This window comes from Drosophila ficusphila, unplaced genomic scaffold, assembly GCF_018152265.1.
Source record: "Drosophila ficusphila isolate 14025-0441.05 unplaced genomic scaffold, ASM1815226v1 contig_412, whole genome shotgun sequence".
Classification (NCBI taxonomy): Eukaryota; Metazoa; Arthropoda; class Insecta; order Diptera; family Drosophilidae; genus Drosophila; species Drosophila ficusphila.
This window is the reverse complement of record NW_025064326.1, coordinates 5,908,943-5,925,104: the sequence shown is the minus strand read 5'-3', so window position 1 is coordinate 5,925,104 and position 16,162 is coordinate 5,908,943. Positions and strand designations below refer to the sequence as shown.

The following is a 16,162-nucleotide window of genomic DNA, read 5'->3' as shown; positions in this document are numbered from 1 at the left end:
TTACATATGCTCGTAACTCCACGCTCATAAAATGCACACAGAGCGTTGGAAACAAAAAATATATACGATATATAATGTGGAAATAACAACAGAGGAGTGGGGGGCGGTGCGTGGTGTTCGTGTGGGCCGCTCAAAGGACACGCTCCCCCAGCGACGGTGTCCTTTGGATGAGCATCGAGGGTGGCTTCGCCGGCAGGGTAACGCTACTAAGTTCAGCATCCAGAGCGGCGATGTCGGCGGCCGTTGATTTGGACTTGGAGCTGGTGGAGTTCGCCGGCACGGCGGCTGCGATGGAGCTGGGCAGGCCGTGGGGGAGGCGTCGGGCACCAGGCGCTTCAGCAAACCACCCACACAGCCCCAGGGGAAGGTCCTGTGAAAACACGAAGGAGAACGAGAGAGGGGGTGGTTAGAAAGGTGGGCCAAGGCAAAGGTAAATATTATGCATTATTTAAGAGAAACACATTAAAGCGATACCATTAGGCATGGTATTGTGGCCAAGGGGGCGAGCTAGGATTTTGGGCAAGGGAGCTATCTACACTCAGGTTAAGCTATCTTGTAATTTTTCTTAAATAAGAATATGATTAAATTAAAACGAATTAAATGCCTGAAGCTGGTTATTCATTATATTCCTTGTATATAAAATGCTTAGATACTTTTCAAGACTTACTAAAAATTTAATATTTAATAAACTTTTTTTTCAGTGTACTGAGTGAGTGAGCATTTCCCGCATAGGTTGGCATTTTATCATATTTTTTCGATGGGGTGGATAAAGATGTGGTCATGCTTTTAAACACGAAGATTTTTACATTTTATTAGAAGTGCTATGGAATGCACACATTAAAGTTTTATTGCAAAACAAAAAACTTTGAATGTTGCCCTTGAGACCTCAAAAATAAAACCTATAAATGGGTAAAGTTATTGTGACCTCAACTCAACTGAATAATTTTGTAATGATTTGTAGAACAAAGTGTTCAGTTTCAGTTAAATATTATACATTTTTCTGCACAAAGTATTACCCACAATTAAATCAAAATTAGCTGCAACACCTGCAACCCTTTTCTCACTACCACTTATGATTAATTTCCCCCGTCGACGGGGGAACACACACTACCATTAAATAAACTGAAATTAAAATATTCAAGTCAAGCATTCCCCATTAGGGGACTACAAGCCCCTTACAACCATTATGGCGCCTAATTAAGTGCGGCAAATTATCATTATTAGGCCCGGGCGAAAGTCCATTTGTTTGCTTACCACTTGAAGGAGAGAAGGGCCTTCAGGAAGCCGGGAATGACGGCCAGTTTCTCGTTCTTCCTGATGGCCACAATGACACGATCGGCCACATCGTTGGGATTCAGCGTGGGGACCCATCTGCAATCATTTACCAAGTCAAAATGTCAGTTTCCCGTGGATCTTGGAAGAGAAGAAGTTGCTTTTGCAGTTGCCACACTCACCTGGCATTCACATCGTCGAACATGCCAGTGGCCTGGATGAAGAAGGGGCAGATGCAGGTGGTTCGGATGTTCGAGTGGCCAAGGACTTCCAGCTCCAGCCTCAAAGCCTCATCAAAGCCAACCTGTAATTATCGATAACTCAACTCAAGGAGGGGAACACAAGAGGTATATATAGTAAGTCAAACTTACGGCTGCGAATTTACTCGCACAGTAATCGACCAATTTGCTAATGCCCACATGGCCGGCCAGCGAGGCAATCGTGGCAATGTGTCCTCGATCATTCTCAATCATTTTGGGCAGAAACGCTTTTGTCGTCTGCAACATTGAAACACACACAGAAAAACCGCCATTAGCATCCACATTCTGAGCAGATTGTGGCTTTATGGTCTTACCCAAAAGTGTGCCATGACATTCACATTGAAGGAGCGCTCGATCAGATGGTCAGGTGTTTCCAAAAGGGGCAGACCCGATACAACGCCCGCATTGTTGATCAGCAGAGTGATCTGAAATGTAACCAAAAAGTTGCTTAATTTCAGTAGGGGAAAGATATATAATTAATATATAAGGAACAATATGCCATACATTAAACAAGAATTTTAAATTTATAACCTTTTCTTAGTATAACATTAATCAATAATTGATCGTTCCTGCCATAACAAAATGTAGATTTTTTAAATATCCATAGCGACATTGCCAAAAATGTTGCCTGCATTTCGCAATATTGCATAACTACTTGTCGTGCCACTAACACCAAAAGGCCAAAAAATATTTATTCTCGGCTTTAACTCTTTCGCAAAATGCTTTAAGGCGTGGGCTTGCCTAATTTTTTCAATTTGTTTTGGTTCACAAGCCAATTGATTTACGATCTGGCTAATAAAATTAATTTTAACAACAGTTTTTCTAGTTTTATTTCCCAAGCTAAAATTTGCTACCAGACTTAATATTTTTTGAGTATTTTTTTAAAGATTTATTTACCCAAAAGTAAAAACCCTTAAGTGGCAGCTAACCATAAAGTCGAGCATGTCAAGGTCTAAATGCAAATAATGTAAGATGCTTGAAAAACTCAAGTAACAGCAGCTCACTCGCTTGGTTACCCCGAAAACCTATCCGATTACAGCCGGCGGTTAAATAAGTTAACAACAAGTGCACAACAATGATCCGATTTGAGGGCGAGTTCAAGTGCAATTGTTGTGTGGGGTCATACATTGCGTATGAGCGATTTCGAATTTGCCCCGCTGTAACCGGGCAAAAACATTTAACGAGGCGTGCATTAAGCAAAAACAACAGCAGCCGACCATTAAAACCAAACAACAACATTGCCAGGCCATTAAAAAATATTAAATGTAATATTTCAGAGGGCTTCGAGCAATAGTAAAACTACAAAAACAATAACAGCAACAACAACAGAATTCAAACCTAAAAAAGATAGCAAAAAACAACGCGTCATCTGCATAACGCATGACTTACTAAGTAGTTAAACTTTGTTTTGTTTTTTTGTGGCTACTGCTCTTTGTCTTTATTTATTTTTTTGTGACTTTCAGGTTCAACGATGTTGCCGCTGTCATTATATAACTCTTTCAAAATTATGGTTTTGTTTGCTTTTTCGTGATTTTTCCCCACACTTTGTGTTCTTGTTGCTTGCTTTTTTATGCTTGAATTTCTGACATAATTTTAACCACTTTTCCATCGTTTTTCAACTGAAGTTATAATTTCGGCAAATAATTTAGGGGTTTCGGTAGTTCAGTAAACTTTGGAAATTGACCAGGCCATGCATGAAAAATCTTTTAATGATGGCATTAGATGCTTGTGGCAACAATTTTAAAGCAATTAACTGGCATTAAATTGTTTAAATAATAAGGTTGGCAGGTGGTAAATGATAACTATTAAAGAGTTTAGCATCTGTGGAAAGTGGTTATGAAAAAAGCTATAGCTTAAAACTATGTTGCTACCCAAATTAAAATTGAAATATATTTATGTAAATAAATCTTTTCTTGATTTTAATTTAACTTACTTTGTTCTTTCGAGTAATTGTTAATGAATCCTACTATAATTAACGGACTACCTCAACCCTGACTTCCAACTTATTCATAAGCTAAGCTCATATTTGTAAGCGAATAAGAACTAATTGAAAGAACAAAAGTGAACACAAAATAATAACCCCGTAATTAGCAAGAAAGGCTTAGCGAAAACATGTAGAAGTACTTTGAATATCTGTTGCACAGCTGCATGGCCTGAAAAGTGCCCCAGATTGTGATAAATGAGTAGATCGAATGCGAAGTGGCAACCAGTTTGCAGAAGACCGGATTGGACTTGGCTTCTGCGCTTGGTTTTTTTTTTTTTTTTTTTTTTTTTATTTTCCTCCTGCCGTTTGTGTAATGTGCAACAATTTCTCAAGGTTGCCGCAACGATGACGATGCGCTCATGCATACAAATTTTTTCTCTTCTCCGCCCTGACTTCGGTTTAAATTTATGACATGAATATGCATAAATGTGTTGCTACGGGGTGTGGCAGCCACTGTTGCCGGTCTTGGATGGTGCCGGCTTACATGTGTTCCGCGCTCCCAAAGACGGCGGCTGGCGTTCTGGCCAGCATATAAAGGCCATTAAACGCCCCTCAACAAACAATTATATGACGACTAGTCTGATGCCACATTAGGCGCTCGACTGTAAACAGCAATTACTGGACTTTTATGCTTCAATTCCCGCACGCATTTCCCTCCCCCCAAAATGGAGGTGAGCTAAGGTATTGGAAAAGTAATACATTTTCATTCCAGAGCACTTTACTCAATAATGTTTGGAATTTGAAGTTACTTTCCCCAAAGAGTTTAATTAAAATAATTATAGTTTTTGTTTACTTACATCACCAATTTCTTCCCTGATGACATCCGCTGCCTTGTAAACTTCCTCCTTTTTGGAAATATCCACCACGTATCCTTTGCAATAGCCGCCAGCTTTCTGGACAATTTGAACGGTTTCCTCAATGCCTACGAGTAATTGGTTTATAACAAAATTATTTGATAACCCTTTGCTATGTCGCGTGATCCGGTGACTTACCCTTCATGTTGATGTCCCAGATAACGACCTTGGTTCCCATCTTTCCCAGTCTCTCGGCCAGAAGACGACCCAGTCCATTGCCACCACCTGTGATCAGGGCAATGTCTGTGCTGAGCTCCTTTTCGGGATAGCCGAAGGCAATGTAGTAGAGATCCTGGAAGCGACAGCAAATTGAATTTAATTAGAGGAAGGCTATAATTACTTTTCAAGAAGAGTTAATTAAATATCAATTTGGCAAGGCTTCCTTAGAGTATTTATGTCTGATGTAGTTCATTAAGTCCGGTAAATGATGTGAGAGAAATATGTAATGTTACCTTTTAGAATATAACTCATAAATATTGTAATGCTGGAAAAAAACTACAAATATTCCTAGATTGATATCTTTAAATCTTCAAAATATTCTTTAAAATATGCTAATCCATGAATTTCCATTCAGCAAAAATAAAACCATAAAATTTCTTTCTTTCCCCCAACGCCCCGCCATGCAAATAAGTTCGTTGCTCAAGTCTTTTGTTGTCTCCTCTCATTCGTTTCCTATATATTCCTAAACTGAACCGAGTCACGCGTATGCAAATGGAGACAACTTCAAAGTTTACACAATACACAATAGTCGAAAGGTAGCCCAAACAAAGTGTAAAATTGTAAACAACAACTTTTGCCACTTGACGGCTGCGTGTTAATAGACCACAATTTGCCGCCTTGAAAAACCATTGAGGGCGGCAGTGGGCGAGGCGAGTAGTTCACCTCAATTGCACCGCAATTAATTGATATATAGTATGTATGGTATGTAGGCAGTCGAAAATTTGCAACAGCTTTTTCAGACCGTTTAGTGTCAATAAGCTGTCAAAATTTATGACCATCGCACCTCCCTTGTGGCCGCAAAAACAAAAAAAAAAAAAGAAAACTACGCGAAAGGGAAAAGCGGAACAAAAGACTGAGGCGGCGAACTCAATACTTAACATGTTGCACAGTAGCACTTTCTGCGTGGCAAGCGGGGGCATGCCATAAATTTTCATGCCACACGCGAACTTGCTGCCAGCCAGCCAGTCGACCCATCCGCTTAGGGCACCTGGCTTCCTGGGCCGGCTTTTGCACCTGAGACACTCGACCGGGGTTTCAGCCCGGTCCGGCAAGCGTGTCCAATTATTTTGACATTAACAATAAATGTGTCGCAACTTTGTGTCTTTATACTGTAAAAGAAGGCGGTTCTATTGTGGCACTTTGTGGAAAAAAGTAGAAAAAAATTCCAATAGATCAAACTGGTTAATAACTTTCAATATTTAAAATATTTTTAAAAAAGATAACAATTAATTTTCAGTACATAAAATATTCCTTTTTGTCCTGTCCTGCTTTTATTATCTTTAATTTAATTGCATTAAAATATTTTATAGGGCAATTCAATTTTTTTGTTAATTAAGACAATAGAAACATCTTTAAAATCTAAGAGTATTTACCTTTCGTCTTAATTTTAAAAACCATTTCCGCTCATTTCTTTTTCGCAAATGCTTTCCTGCCTCTCCGAAAAATGGTATAATAAATTATACAAAAATTAATCAAAGGAAACTTGTTACCGGCGGTGTCTTGGGCAGGTCGAAATTGCTGACAACAATGATGATGAGTTGCTTTTGGCCCTTTTATTTCCACGCTGCTGCTGTTGCTGCCGGCTCGTTGACAGACACTTTGTCACATAATTTAACATGCAATGTGCTCTTTTCTCAGCTCAACTCAAATAACAAGGACAGGAAGCGCGCAATTATAATTTATACATAATACGATAATCATCATAATGGGAGCAGCGATTTCTTTTCATGTTATTATGTATGGCATGACATAAAAAGACACAAATATGCAAATTGAAAGCGAATTTATATGCTGAGAATGAAAGAGAAAGATTTGCCACGCGATCACGGAAACTTTTCGAGACTATTGTTCAGACAAATGTAAATTCTGCAGACAAGTTTCTGATTTTAGCCGTGTCATTTCAGAATTAGTTTGTCTAGCTGAATTTTTTTTTCACCGAGATAAAACCTGCCGAGTCAGCATCAAGTTCATTCAGTAGGGTTTATTGGTCTCCCTGGCATTTGTTGTCTTCTGATTTACTGGTGATTGTCAAGGTCCAAGCTTTGACCTTTGTAAGAAAAAACGGAAGGCCAGCATCAAATCGGATTTGTCTTGGATGCACTGATTTTGATTTGATTGACTCCGGAAAATTTTGAAAGGTCTTTGCCATTTAAAAATGATTGATGGTCAGTTTGTTTTGTAACTGAAATTCGTCTTCTATTGGGCGTGAAATCGAATTAGTATAATTATAGATGCATTGAATCGATAATTACCATGAAGCCTACAAGAGTAGAAAATTATTTGAAGGCTGCAGTTTGAATTTAAACTCTGCATTTAAATAAAAGTTTACAGTTTTTTTTGTGGTAGATTTGGCCTAGAACTCAAATGTGAAGCTCACAAATAGTTACAACATTTGTGTAAATCTTTACATAACTGCCGAACAAACATCATTAGTATTAGCATAGAAATCTCAGGTAATAATTGACCGAAGCTGCACAGGTGGCAAAAAGTGTTTAGCTCATTAGAGCTGTTTAAACATTAATTAACACGAATCTTCCCTCTTCATTAGCCCTGTTAAATAGCAAATATGTGTGGAATTCTCTCGAGTTTTTGGATTGCGAAAATCTTGCATAACTTATGCAAACCAAATGCCAAATGGCCGATCTCTGGATCTCAGGCTCCTCTTGCTCTCAGACTTCTAAGGCTTGAAGCCGGCTGGGTTATTTCCATTCCCATTCCCGCCAGCATCATCATCATCATCATTATTTGTGGTAGCTCTGCTCTCAGCCAGTAATCAAATGTTTACGGACGAAAAGCAAATGGACAAACTTGTTTCTCTCTCTCCTTTTTGTCGGGTTCCAAGAGAATTGCGAAAAAATATCAACAAGCCGACGTCGCCGATGTCTGGTTAACATGGTTAAGGTGGGTAACGTGGTTCTAGAGCCGGCCGAAAGTGAAACCGAATACCACAAACTTGCGGCCTCTTGCCCAACCCCAAAAAAGCTTGATACCAAACACACACATACACTAACACACTAATACTCACACACACCTGCAAACACAGACGCACCTGCCTCCTGTCTACCAAATTGGCTCCAATTTTGGTTACTTTTTGTGATTCGAGTGGAAAATACATAGTGGCTTTGAGTGCATTTTGCGGCGAGTGAGCCAAAAACAAAAGACTTAAGGCACGAACTTGCCACAAAACATTGGCCAGTGTTGCAATGCTGCCAATGCACAAACACTTAGCAGACGTCGACTGCCGGTCTGCTCCGCCTTCCCCTCCCCCTCCAACCCCCTCAGCCCCCCCATTTGAATGACCTTCTTTGCCGAATCGCTTTGAAACTAGACACAGACACCGACAGTTGCAATAAAAACGAAAAAAGCTAAAGCTGCAATATTAAATGCAACGAAGAGTACTGTTGCATTTAATATACTCTCTCTCTCTCTTAAAAATAATAGTAATAATTATAATAATATGCAGCATTAAAATATTCTACATTTTATAAGCAAAATATAAGCTTTAATAATAAAATGTTTAAGGACTTCAAATTCATAAATATATCTTACTGAATAAAAAATGTTCTTAATGTTTTTATAACATTTCTATAACTGGATTAGGTTTGCAATTTTTGCCAGCTCGTTCTACTTACTTTTAACTCAAAACGAAAATGTATAAAAAATCGTATAGCCCCCAGAAACAAAATAGTGCATAGGCATCAAAAAATATAATAATAAACCTGAAATTGAATCCGCAGACAACAAATGCAACAAATACAGAAAACGGCAGCGCGGTGCATTGCATTTGAATCGAGTCTCTGCCCCCACTCCTCATACACTTGAAAGTTTTTAGCTGCCTGGCCAATTGGCCAATGATTTTGCACTTTAAGTTTTGTTTGCTCATGACTGGCTTCTCTTCGCTGATTTTGTTGTTTCGCCGATTTTTATGGCAGGCGGGTGGTCGCTGTCATCGATTGCCGGCGCGGCCTTCAATGGCAATTTTCATTTATAGATTCGCTGAGCAAATTAGCATCACAATAAAGGTTTCTAACAGTGTATTGGCTTTAAGAGAGACACGAGCTCATAAATTGCAAAGTCGAGTTCTATGCGATCTCGACAACTGCAACTTGTGAATTGAGTGACTTGAGTGGTAATTTGTCTGCCAAAGCGGATATTTGCCAAGCCAAATTCAGCTGCAACGGATATGTCGAATGATTGGCTAGAAGTGCATTTATTTTAAGACATGGAAACCAGCAGGTGTCATTTATCAATTTGTAAACAATACAATTGTGGGTTATCAGCATTTCGAGAATAGAATAAATTAAGTGAAGTTGCTACACAGTCTGTTAAATTACAAATGTAGTTTTTGGGTGAGCTTTAAACTTAAGTACAGTGCAAGTAAGTAGTAGGTAATGTAGTTTTATGTTTTCAAAATATAATTATCTAATTTTAAGTGCTTGTCCGCCAGCATTGTAGGTTTCTTTGATGTACGGTGTGCCTGCCTGCCAGTCAGTTAGTTTATTTTCTCGTCTTGTATTTATTATGTGGCACACCCGCCCAGTAACCCATTTTTTCTGGCTCACACACACTGGCGGCCGTAAATCAGTCGAAAGCACAAGGCCGCATGCGGGTTATGAACCTGCAACCGGTACGGTACGGTCTCTAAGCAAACAAACGGCTTACAAGCTCACTTACAAAGCGGCGAGCTAAGCCAGGCAACCCATCCAGTAGTAAGATATTGTATTTAGCTATTTGCCTTTCGGGTGGCCGCAAACACTTTCAATTTCAATTGCGTTTGCAACGCACACACCACAGCCAACGAATGCCCGCGAAATTGCGGTGTCTGTTGTTGTTACCACAATTACAATGCGATGTGTGTGTGTGTGTGAGTGGGCTCTTGCGGCTAGCTAATAAAAACAGGCTCTCCAAGTGGCCAACAGTCAGACAGCAGCAGCACCACCACCACAAAGCCGGCAAAATGCAAAAAGTTGAACTAGGTCAACAAGCCAAACGCAGTCGCGCCGTTGACAGCGACTCCGGCAGCGGGCAGTAACTCTGCTGAATTGGCTCATTACTTGGCCCGGGGCACTCCACGAAACATGGCCCGAAATGGTCAAGAAATTGTTAAATTCTTTATTAAAGAAATAGCAAGAAAACTTATATTTTCAAATTGAGAAATTTTAGAATAATAAGCTTAAGAATTTAGATAAGAAAACGTTAAGATAAATTTATAAATATTTTAAGGAAAACGTATTATATATTTGATTAATTTTCTTTTAGAATTATTTAATACTCTGTTGTAATAAAATCTATATTCTCTCAGTGCAAAAGCGAGCGCATAGCTCTCCTCTTTTAATTTCCAACTTGTAGGTGGAACTTACAGCGCAAGTTTGTTGCCCAAGTCTTTTGTTAGCAGTGCATTGACACAAATCGGGTTAATAATACTCTTTGGGTTATCCGACCGATTGTTAATCCCATCACAACAATCAGCAGGCAATTCGCACATCTGCCAGCTGTCATCGAAAGCCAGTCAAGCGGTAAGCACTTAGAATCATCATTTAAGCGTTTACAAAACCCGCAAATTTACATGCAAATTCAGTTGTCTTTCTGAGTCGCTGACTTTACATTTGGCATGCAAATGTCAACAGTTTTTCCCCAGTCGTCTCTATTTTTATGGCCCTCTCCCGAGCGACTCGTGCATAATGATGCCACCGCAGCCAACGAATACCTATAAGCCTGGCTATCATGCCACACATATTTCACGATCACATCTCACTAACCCTTGGCTACAATAAAGGTTTTTTCTTTTTGTTTTTTTTTTTTGCGGTAAAGTGAAAATATAATTACCACAAGCTGAGTTTTACGCAATAAAATTAAAATTGCCTTTATTGTCTTTTATTTTTGGTTATTTTAAAACCACTTAGCGTGTCAGAGTGTCAGTTTGAACCCGATATGGCCCTAATTTTAAAGTTTCCAGATATCTTTGGAGCCCATGAGCAGTTTTATTGGCCGTAAGCCTTAATGATATTATCTCACTTTCAATTATCAAAGATTGCAATTCATTCAAGTGTTTAATGACAATTAATTAGGCAAGTGACGAGTATAAAGCTAAGTTGTTGCATTAGTCACTTTGGCAATTATTTGCATTTTGTATTGAGATTGATAGTTGCTTTTTTTTTATTAGTTATAACTACTGGTAGTGCTAATGCATTGTTAAACAAATTGTTGAGGAAATTTCGTTCGCTTTATATTGATGGCGAATTCTCTAATAGGCGTGCATAATTTAATACATTTATTCCGAGCGAACGAAATGTGTCCGACAACTGCAATTTAAAAATCAACAGTCTATCAATTCAATTCCCCTGCTGTTATTTTTCCTGCCCCATAATTTTAGCTAGTTAACGACCCTGAATTATTCAATTTATATGTGAAAATATGAAGTATGATAACTCAATATTCAACTGGTTCCGCCGATCCTTTCCCTCCCCTGATGGCATCTCAAAAAGCCAAGTTCGCAAGTCAAAATAAATTATCGTTCACAGGCTGGTTTACATCATCTCGAGCGGTCCCCAAATCGCAGATACGATCTTAAAACTTGTCTCCGCCGGATCTTAATGCCTTAAATCTCTTTCACGGCTCCAATTAAACGCCACACGTGCTGCCATTGGCAGTGGCCATTACCTTTGGCCATACATCACATATATCACATCCTTTTCGCTGCTAATTAAATAAGTTAATCGCCGGCGTTCATTATTTTTGCCAGCCATGCGATCGCCAGACTTGAAATTCTCTGTGCGATTCTCGCCGGCAACATTGACACATTTCGTCGAGTGCCGAAGGTAAAATGCGTTAACTAAATCACACAATGTTGCTAATCAACCAAAGTCAGAGCGAAGGTGAATTATTCTTTCGAGGAAGCAAATGCGATTTCGGCAATCGTCTGAACATTTTCATTAATCTGTTGTAAACAAAAGTGAGAAGGTCTCCGGCCAGCGGTCAGTTCGAGATACAATAAAATCTTTTATTTTACCTCTAACAAATTAGGAACCTTTTGTTTATGGGTATCTTTTATTAGTGGATAATTAAAGCTGAAGCATATTTTGACTTTGTATAATTAAATTATACAAGTAAGAAGGTCAAAGGCTAATTTTTAATACCACTTTACTATTCAGGCAACTTGCCATAATAGAATTGTTTTTAAGGTAGAGTTTTTTGAGTAAAGCTCACCTGCAGGATGTATCCAATGCAGCAGATGATGAACCAGGCCACGTCCGCGAAGGCATCCCAGGTATTCCATAGGAAGTGACCCCATCCTTCCGCAGCAGGAACCTCTGCCTCCTTTTTAGGGTGGACCGCTCCATTGCCATTGGACAAAATCTGCACTTCCTCGGCGGGCAGGTTGTTATTGTTCTTCTCCATTTCGCACTCGATTATGTTCAGTTTAATTTTTATCTATCGAATTTTGTATAGTTAAATCACACTTTGTTAAGACACAAGTTTTCAATTTAATGGGCTTTCTTTTTATGTAATTTTTTCGTAGTTTTTCCGTTAATTTAAATGCAAACGAGACACAACCGCAAGCAACAAACGCGATATTAATTTGGGTTTTTGTTTCAAGTTAATTTCGTGAGCGATTCGTGTTGTTTGGTTTTTTGTATATAGTTTGGATCTGGGGTCTTGGGGGCTTTTGTCTGATATTTTTTTTCGGATTTTTCCGCACTGCACGTCCGCTCTCGTGAGCGTAGCAAACGAATTTGAACGTTGTGGGCTCGAAAGGAATGAATTTCGACTTCTTATTTTGGCGCGCTATTGGATATCGCCGACGTTGTCGTCGCCGTCGACGTCGACTGCGCTGCTTACCGCTCGCCGCTTAGCCGAAGCTTCGCTTGTGACGTCATCGAGCTTCAAGCGCAGCTTCGGCTTGGATTTTTATTATATTTTTTTTTATTTTTGTTTTGCTCGTTGCTCGTTCTTATGTTGCTTTGGGCTGCGCTTCGCTTAAAGCGATTTATCACTTCTTTTTTGGGTTTGTGTAATTGTTTAAAATTAATTGAGATTTATGCTTTCATACTTTAACATAAAAATTAACTACCAACTGCAATAGAAGGACAGCTTGAACATGACTAATTGCCGTTATAAAAGCCAACAATTATATTACAGCTGGGTGGAGTGATGCATTTTTTTATTATTATGTTTTTGATTACAAAATTTAGGTTGAGGGAACCTTTTAGGGCCTCTTAAAAAAGAGAGATATATATTAACTCAGTTGTTCATAAAAAAATCACTTAGTAGGTGGCACTTTATAGGGAGATCTGTAAGTATATCAGGTCTTTTGAATCTTTTTTTCCACTTTTAATTTTTTGTAACTTGCAGTTTGAATAATTGCTTAAAATAAAAACTGCTGTAATATTTGTACACATTTATCTCTGAGTTAGAGGGACAGCGTGAACATGACTAATAGCGTTTTGAATTATACAAATTTTGCGACAGAAAAAATCACTTGGATGATGCATTTTGTTTGTTACTTAATTAACAAATTTGTAAATGTATTTTTAGCATCGTTTGACACGAAAACACTTTAGCTGGCCTTAGGTGTTTCACTTTTGTACATTGATTTTCCTAACCAATAAACATTTTACTTACTTACATATGTGTTATAATTTTGAAAACTAAAACAGATTTGAATAAGAAGGCCTGCTACAACAACATAAGATTCCTTAAGTCTTTCTCTTGAGCTAATAAGCTAAAAATTGAAAGTGAATTATCGCAGTAAATCATCATTATAATAACAATCGACCTTAACTTCTGCGACTACCGTTCACTTTCCCCTCAAAGCCCATGTTGATATATTTTATTTAACTTTATTTTGAAATCAGATGAAAGTCGCTTGCCCGCAAATTTGGTTAAATGCACTTTTGGCCAACTTTTATCCTCTTTCCTTATTGTCAACAATGCGCTTTGTGCTGTCTCTCCTTTTCGTTCCTTCTCTTCCTTTCGCCTTCTTTCACACAAACACACATACCAAATCATCAGTTTGGACTTGGCTTTTTTCTTGCGGTTTTCGCATATTAAAAACTGGTTATGTTAATCGATTGAGATAATATTTGGCTGGCAATTCTTAACGATTTCGTCACATCTTCAGGTTGCATAATAAGCAAATTTTAGTTATTTGACTTGATATCATTTGTTTTGTATACGTGCGTTTTTTAAGTTTTCGATTTGCATTTTTAACAAGAAGTTTTGCGGGTCAAAAAACTGATAAAAATGTTTAAGGCCATTTGTGGACTCGTTAGCACATGTTATGCACAAAAACAAGAATAATTTCTTCAAAATTTCTTTCACTTTCTATGATTGTTAAAATGTAATTGGTTTACTACCGTTATTTGTTACACGACTTTGTTCGTTTAAGTTTTTTATTTAGCTGATTTCGGATTAGCCGGCATTAACTTAATCGATTAATTACCAAAATATGCAAATCAATTTACTGGATCTTAAAGCATTCTTTTTTTGTCTGGTTGGTTTTATTTTATTTGCTTATTTATATTTTTCGACTGCTTTTTGCCTCGGCTTCGTTTCCCACTGCGTGGCTTTTTTGACAGTTGTGACGCAGGCGCAGTGAGAGAAAAAAGGCGGATTAAGGGGCTGAAGGAAAGGAGCAAAAAGGCGGGAGCCCCAGCTGTTCCTGTTGATTGCGGTGCTTTCGGTGGTGGTTTTCACAAGAGAGAGATTTTTTCGAGATTTAGAGAGTGACAGGAGAGAGCTCTTACCAGCTGTTAATCAGGGTTTCCTAATATCTCAAAAAATGTTAAAAAACTTCGTTACATTTTAAATTGTTATAATTTTTGGATTTCATTTGAAAAAGTTGGTTCTTTAACTCTCATGCCTCAATAAGAAAAGTAACCAATTACGCTTAATAACCCATTATCAAAGATGTCTTTAAAACAAAATAATTTATTTCCTTCACCGCTTCAATTTATCGTTTGCAAATTTCCGCAATAATTAAACCGAAAACAAACATATTCCATTTGTTCTATACAATCAAAAGCGAGCAGATCTCGGCGCATGTTTAAAACCAGCTATTTCCTTTTTCGAGAATTTAACCTCGTGCCCTGTTGACCGAAAGCCGAAAATCAGCTGAACTCTGGCCGAATCCAAGCTCGGAGATTGTTTTGGCCAAAAGAACCCCATAATCGAGGCAGACAATCGCAAATGAATCAACCGGTAGCCTTCGCAAAAATAAAAACCCGTTAGAACCAGCATAATGGTGAGGCTATAAAGCTAAGCGCCAATCTGAACGTTAACCTATTTCACTTCCTATCAGAAATTCTCGTTTTAACATCGGACTTCCGGCTGAGAAACGAACGTGTTTTATGCCATGTGTTTATCCGATGACTTGGACATTATGCTGTTCATATTTCCTAGGCTGATGATGGTCCATTTGCTTAGAACTGCCTAAGCTCTGCGTATTATTAATTATGATTTATCTGACAACAATAAGGAGCCCGATAATTATTGGCAGAAATCGCAAAGCGTCAAGGTCGTCGATTGGCTACCGTAAACAATTCGGTGTGACTCTTGGGAATCTCATTTGCGATGTGCTAATTGCGTTTTGGCCCCTTGAAGTATTTGATATTTCTTGGTTATTTGCGGATTTGAAACGCTTGGCCTCTCGTTAGGAATAACGTGTTTTTTCCACTCAGAAAGAATTGCGTTGTGGGGCTTGTAGAATTCTTTTGATACGGATAACCAATGAAATCTGGTTCTTTTGTTTGACAAACCAATTTTCGTCTCTTTAGAGGGTTTGTTATGATTGTTCATTTTATATTTTTGACTATGGCATCAGATTCATGTTGATTCACTGTTGGTAATTGAATTCTTTTGCATATCTCTTAGTTTTATTTTTTATAAGCTTAAATATACCGAGATTTTTATAGATGTTTATATTTTTCTTTTTTGACACAATAATATGTTAAAATTTTTGCAGGAAGCAGATGACTTTATAGAACCAAAGTATAGATAATATATTACATTTCTGATAACTTTTTCCACTCTTCTGTTTCTAAGTATTTTTCTTAAAAGAATTTCGAAGTGTTAAATTCAATGATTCTGCTTCTAAGCATTTTTTGAGAGAATTCCAAAGTGTTAAATTCACTGATTCTTTTAACCATTGACCGACACAGCGAATCATAATTGCTTCTTTCAATAAAGTGTTATTTGTAAACCTGACCAACAACTTCCGACTTCATAGAGCAACATTCCCAAAGCCCATAGAAGAAAAAAGACAAAACGAAACACTAAATCTTATGTGCGAAGCCGAACTGACATTGAATTTTGATTATATTGTTTCTGGCTTTGATTTCAATTAACATAAATGCTCTAAAGTCATAAAGTGAACATCTGTCATGACCAAATACCTATGCTGTAAAATGTTGTAAGAAAATCAATGGCTTATTATCACGGGCCTGAAGATGTCTTGCTTAAATATTTAAATAAAATCAGATTTAAACAATATCAGAAAGGTGTGGGCTCAATCGAAGAAGTGAAGGCGGTTTCAAATGTTTATAAATTTCACCAAACATTTATTTATAAACTGG

At 38.0% G+C, this 16,162-nt stretch overlaps 1 protein-coding gene across 1 annotated transcript; it reads right to left on the bottom strand.

Annotated features, from left to right (window-relative positions):
* Positions 1-23: 23 nt before the first annotated feature.
* On the bottom strand, positions 24-12,334 carry LOC108089921 (estradiol 17-beta-dehydrogenase 11). The gene is given in 9 exon segments (XM_017188402.2): positions 24-315; positions 318-370; positions 1,255-1,371; positions 1,455-1,576; positions 1,644-1,769; positions 1,847-1,957; positions 4,314-4,438; positions 4,509-4,662; positions 11,796-12,334. Coding segments are annotated over 9 exon segments (1,185 nt in total). The 5' UTR covers positions 11,988-12,334; the 3' UTR covers positions 24-130.
* Between the last annotated feature and the right edge of the window lie 3,828 nt (positions 12,335-16,162).